General features: G+C 35.4%; 1 protein-coding gene across 1 annotated transcript in view; it reads right to left on the bottom strand.

The window, feature by feature from the left end:
• Nucleotides 1-6,553, bottom strand: part of FSTL5 (follistatin like 5) — a 512,268-nt gene that overhangs the window by 90,422 nt on the left and 415,293 nt on the right. Inside the window, exon 10 of the mRNA XM_003794706.2 lies at nt 5,687-5,805. Within this exon, the coding sequence (XP_003794754.1) occupies nt 5,687-5,805 (119 nt within the window). The remainder of the gene's footprint in view (nt 1-5,686; nt 5,806-6,553) is intronic.

The raw sequence follows: 6,553 nt of genomic DNA on the forward strand, positions 1-6,553 counted from the left end.
TTTTTAAAGGGAAAAACTTAGAAGTTGTATAGATGAAATTATTATCTTTCATAGAGGAAAACCAACAGAAAATATTTAATCATGCTAATTCAAGAAATATCACTCCTGAAAAGATTATTTAAAGTAATTAAATGCAGTAGCTGATTGTATAGGTGGGATAGTATACAAGGTAGTATGATGAAATATATTTATCATATGCTCTTTTAAATTATTTTATTTTTATCATGCACATATATGACTTTGGGAAACAAAAAACACAGATAGCTACTATTTTGTGAATAAAAAGAATTATTAGACCAGAAGACTTAGTGCAACTTTTTTTTTCTTTAAACATAATAAAGATAGATTTGAGTGATTTTATAAATCTCAAGTAAAACATTTTTGATGTTTAAAGATAACCATATCAACATTTTTTTCCATCAGGTAAACTCTTCAATTTTACCCTTAAAAAATTTCTATTGAAAAATCCAAATAATCTTAAGTAGATTTCTTTCTAAGGTGTATGGAATGCATTTTTGAATGTGTATGCATAGGTCCTTAATACTCACATAAAAATGTTGGCAATAGATTGTCTGAAGCAAGTTATTTACATGAATGGTCACAGGTTCTTTTTTGTATTTACATGAATGGAACCTGGTTCTTATCAATAACGTCTTGAAGAAGAATTAACATTCTGCTTGGGATAAAGGTACCTGGCTCAATTAATAACGCTTTCTACATCTCCATTACAGTGCTGTTGCACAAATAGTGAACTTTCTCACCGTTGTCCCTCCACTGGGCTCACCTACCGAGGTTTAATAGAGACACAATATGAGAGTTGTAAAACAGTGTGACATTTAATAAAACATTGGAGGATCTGTTTAAATCCAGGACATCAAAGACCAAGTTCACAGATTTCCTTCTTTTGAAATCTGTAGAGTCATCTTCTAAAGAATATTTAGAGGCCGTTTACGTTACTCCCCTTAGGAAGCTCTTTCCAGGATATCACTGTAACCACTAAGAAGCAAAAGCTGAAATTTTTATCATTCTATAACTCATTGTAAGGTAAGCCATGTTTTAATAGAGACCCACTGAGAAAAGAATAAGTGGGGAAACATTTCTATTACTTTTCTGAAATACACAATGGTGTTGAATTCAAAAGGTCGCTCACTGGTGACATAATGAAATCAATCTTCTGTATCATGTAAAGGGTATGGGGTTTAATAACTATTTTTATGGGCCACGTCTGGAGAAGTAATAATTAGATAAGAAACAGAGTGAAACGCTGAAAAGAGAAAGTGGAGGTAACTCTAAGGGGATTGATGAATATCCTGCAGTCTGCCTCGTTTGATTAAAGGAGACCACCAGCAGAGACAGAAATGGGGACCCTCGACTCTCCCCATTTCTAACCTCAGTTTCAATTTCTCAGTACTTAAATATTCTGGACGCTACAGACTACCTGCATCTATGTACAAATAGTGTTCCAATAGAATACTAATAGCATTTATTTATAAATGTAAAATTCTTTTGGTATGTGGAAATTCTAAATGCAGAAAGCATTTTTTTAATGCTCTTCTATTGATTGTTTTATTGAATATTGATGATGGATTTGCCGGGAGACAATCTAAACATAAAGATCAACATGAAAACGAACATGAAACATTTTAAAGGAGATTGACATCAGACTTCCTGCAAAAAGTACACATACAGTGTATTCAGTGATACAGTTCGTTATCATTTAAGTTAATGTTAAAACCAGGATTTGAAACAGGTGCCACACTGAGAGACCTAATGAGACCCAGGTGATTTTTCTTTAGAGTTCTTTAACTTGCAGCGTCCAGTAAAGAATAATACCACGGTATGTGTGAAGAAACGTAGCTAGCATCTATAACAAATAAAGATAGTCACTGAGTTTAAAGTGTTAAAGATTAAAAGAGTGATTGATAACGGTACACGGTAGTTGAAAACCACAAGAGTAAAACAGTTGATAAGGTAATTTTAGAAAAGCTACTCATCCTTGAGCTTGTATTTTAAACAGTTTTTAAAACTCATTTCAGTTTGAATCTCAAACCCATAAGTCTGGAATAGAATTCTATTTGCTTAAAGTTCATACTCTAGGTGACAAGATGAAATCATGTATGCAAGTGGGATAAATGTAGCAAGAATCCTGCTTAGTCCAGCTACATGACAGAAAGAAAAAAAAAGAAGGAAAAAACCCTGACATTTTGCTGTGTAAATTCTCACCAACTCACTATCAAAAGCTGAAACCTAATGTAATCTGACATTGCACCAAAATTGAATTTTTATTTAGAGCAAGCAAATAGCTCCTTCTGAGAGGTCTGACGGACTAGTTTATGTTCTAAATATATCAGTTTTATCTAAACATTACTGATCAATGTATTGGGAATTGTGCTGCTACTTACTCTCTTGAGTATGAATGTAAAAAATATGGTATCCATGTTTGGTTTGATTTAATGAGAAAAAATGATTGCAAAAGACTCATTTGTTCACTCGTGCTCAAGAGATCTATCTTCCAAACGCTAATAAACTAGAAACCCAAACGACCGTACACAGTGTATCTGCAAAGAACCTTTTGATATTCTGATCCTGAATTAATAGACCCATGAAGTTCTATTAACCTTGAAACCATTCAATGATAAATTATTCTATAAGACATGTTTCACAAACACACTGAAAGAAGAATGTGGTTTTGTGGAAACTGTAAAGCAAGGAGAAAGAGGGGAGAGAATTAAATGTATGTGGGTGCAACTTTAAACTTAGAGAATGCACCAGGGAATTAACAGCCAAAACTCCCAGCAATGAAATGTTTCTTAAATTCCTAATAAATAAGAATGTTTTTGACCATCTGTCAAGTGTAAGGCACTATACTGGGATTCTGGGGACTAGAAACACTAATTAAACCTAGTCCTTGGTTACAAGAAATAGGAAGATGTGACGGTTGATTTCACATGTCAGCTTGGCTAGCCTGTGGTGCACAGTTGTTTGGTTAAACACCAGTGTGGATGTTGCTGTGAAGGTGCTTGTGGCGGTGATTAACATTGATAATCAGTGACTCTAAGTAAAACAGATTCCTGCCTTCACATGTATGGGCCTCTTCCAGTCAGCTGAAAACCATTAGAGCAAAGACAAGTTTCCTAAAATATAAGGTATTTGTCTTGAGGCTTCCCCATGGAAATCCTGCATGTGGGGCCAGCACCCTACTCCTCTGAGCCACAGGCACCGCCCCCCCCCTTTTTCTTTTTAGAGACAGAGTCTTACTTCATCACCCTTTATAGAGTTCTGTGGCATCACAGCTCACAGCAACCTCCAACTCCTGGGCTTAGGTGATTCTCTTGCCTCAGCCTCCCGAGTAGCCGGGACTATAGGCACCTGCCACAATACCCAGCTGTTTTTTTGCTGCAGTTTGGTCAGGGCAGAGTTCAAACCCCCACCCTCGGTATATGGGGCTGGTGCTATACCCACTGAGCCACAGGATCTGCCCAAGATAAATTAGCTCTTGATAACTAGTTATCCCTGCTTTGTTACTGTTGAGGTACCCTCGTGAATAAGGGCTCTTTGACTGAAGAAAATGAGTTAAAGTTGTCACCATTCATGTTTGGTTTTCATGTCTTTTTCAATATTTAATTTCATTTAGAAAATAATATATAATTGACATATATAAATTTTCTCTATGTATATTTGTATATTCATTTCTTTCTCTCAAGATAGAGAAATTTTACATAGTTTTTACTTTAGTTGTTTTAGAAGCATGCCTAATTATTCTTTAAATGATAAATAAAAAGATATTTTAAATATAATATATTTTAAAAATTAAATATTCTTTATTATGCTTTAAAGAAGGAGAAGTTCAGGTAAATGAAGTTCATATCTCTGTTGCCCAGAAATGTCACCAAATTTACACATCAAGGGGTGGCACCTGTGGCTCAAAAGGGTAGGGCACTGGCCCCATATACCAGAGGTGGCAGGTTCAAACCCAGCCCCAGCCAAAAAAAAATATTTCCACATCAAAGTTGTACTTGTTCTTTTAGCGTTTGCTTGCAAGGGGTTAAGTCAATGCATCTAAAGCTGTCAATAAATGTTCTGGAAAAGAACTTCTGTCTAAGTTTTGCATCACATGGTGTTGAACCCTTTATTGACACTCTGGAATAGCACACGTGCAGGAAGAACATTCTTTATCTCCAAATTTGCAACTCCCATTCCTGAGGTGACAGTTTTGTGATAAAGAGTATGGATTTCACAGGTGATCTTACCGGTATTAGCAAATCAAGTTTCAAATTCTATGGAAAACCAAGAGATATGTGGCAGTTGGCTACAAAACTGATGATCCTATAGAAATCAGAGAGAAATATTTTCCTATAAAATGATTTTGGTCTGATGTAGGTATCATTTTGTTTAACAACACACTTCCTACATGTGCTTTTAGCCTGGATTTCTCATCCAAAATGTTTCTGTAAAAATGCGAATGTGGTATAAAATTAAAGGATTGGCTTTATCAGAAGCAAGAATTTATGTTTTTATTCATGTGTTATTTATTATACACAATTATATTCATAAACATATCTTATTCAAAAATAGACTTATTAATAATGTAAGATTAAATTAGAAAATAAAATTATATGTTCAATTTAAGGTGTCTTTGTACTTGTAGTTAAATTATAAGAATGAAAGTGGTAGTAATAGTATTTAAAAATTTAGCCTATGGCTGAAATTTTTTTTTCTTTTTTTTGGAGACAGTCTCACTGTGTCACCCTTGGTAGGGTGTTGTGGCATCACAGCTCACAGCAACCTCAGACTCTTGGGTTTAAGTGAGTCTCTTACCTCATCCTCTCAGGTAGCTGGGACTACAGGCACCCACCACAAAGCCCGGCTGTTTTTTGTTAGAGTTGTCATTGTCATTTAACTGGCGTATGCCAGGTTCGCACTCTGCTCCCTTGGTGTATGTGGCTGACGCCATAACCACTTGGTGCTATGGGCACCAAACTGGCTGAAATATTTTTTTAATAAAATCGGTTTCATTTGTTTCATGAACATACTCAGTTACATCAGTTCCCCCACTTATGAAAGAAGACATGAAATTGCTTTGTCCTACAGAATGTGTGGGAGAAGTGGCCTATCTTGTCTCAAGCTCATCATTTTTTTCCTTCTTTTCACTCCCCAGCATGGCTGTAAGGTGTAAATTGTTGTCTCCGTAACATTGGCTGCTAGTAGGATAGAGTGAAGAAATAAAAATAAAGAAACTGATATTTTCCCTTAGAAATCAAAATTGTTCGTTTCATTGAGAACTCATGAAATATTAAGAATAAAGGCAATCAACTTTTCTAAAGCATCTAATGTGTACCCTAAATGTACTCCGATTACTTACACAATTTCTTGTTTTATTTTGTGAAAGGAACCACTGCCTACACAAACAGGAGGCATTGTAAATTAAGGAGCAGGGTAAGTTACTGCGTGCTTTGTCCACCCCTGGGATTTTACTTCTATCTCCTTATTTTAATTGCAAACAAGTACAAGAGAATATGTAATACATTATTCTGTCTCTTTCCTCAAATGTAAAGCCTGTATAGAGTAACAGCCAATATCATAGGTTTCTTTTTTTTCTACAACAAATCTCATACATGCATAGGTTTCATTGTAATCCAAGATAGAACTGCTACAAATAATGACAAAAGAATTTTTTGATACTCGCCTGAAATCCAAGGAGCTTTTCACTGGGCTTAATATGCCTCTGAAATTCACATTCTATAGGTTGTATCACTTTGATTCCATCTTCATAAAAAACATAGAACATGTTCCCAATTCCCAGACCTTAGGAGCAAAAACACATTTAAAAGTTCAAAAAAAATGATCATAAATCGGTACCACCCAAACTCAGTGGCCCTCGTGGGGAGCAAGAGATCAATTTGTGCAGGATGTAACGTTAACAAAGCAAACCACTCGGGCCCCTCAGTGTGGACCAAGCCACGCGGGGATATTCTGCAGACATTCTACTTTGTCCTCCTGGCGCTGCAATTCAGTGGTTTATTTTAATATGATTCAATAAATATATTTTAAAATAATTATAAATGGAAAGCTTATACTCTTTGATTCATAGAGTACGTTGGATAATTTTCTTGTGTAAATAGGTGTGGATTAAGGCTCAAACACTTTTTGAAGAATCAAATGTAATCTACAGTTTCTATCAGCGTTCACTAGGGAAAATTAAATTTTATTCTTTATAGGAGTTATACAGATTTTTATGAATATCTTAAGTGCCCTAGATTTTGAAGAATGTGTATTTTCTTAAACTAATTTTTGTCCAGATAGCGTTACATAGAGATTTTACGTATTGTTGGTGCACTAGTGATTTGGGGGCAGAGGTCTATTTTTGTACTTTAAAACAAATTCAAGGTCTTAGAAAGTTCTCAGTTTAATCATTTAAATCCTACTTTGAATTCTTTTCAGACTACAGATCTGGGCAGGTGATGTCTCAGAGATTAGTCTCCTCTACTTGGTGCGGGAGGCTGCATGTTGATGCCTGGAATGCTGGGCAGAGTAGCTGAGGACTGAGCCCAAG

This window comes from Otolemur garnettii, unplaced genomic scaffold (assembly GCF_000181295.1).
Source record: "Otolemur garnettii isolate 467f Iridium unplaced genomic scaffold, OtoGar3 scaffold00085, whole genome shotgun sequence".
Lineage (NCBI taxonomy): Eukaryota > Metazoa > Chordata > Mammalia > Primates > Galagidae > Otolemur > Otolemur garnettii.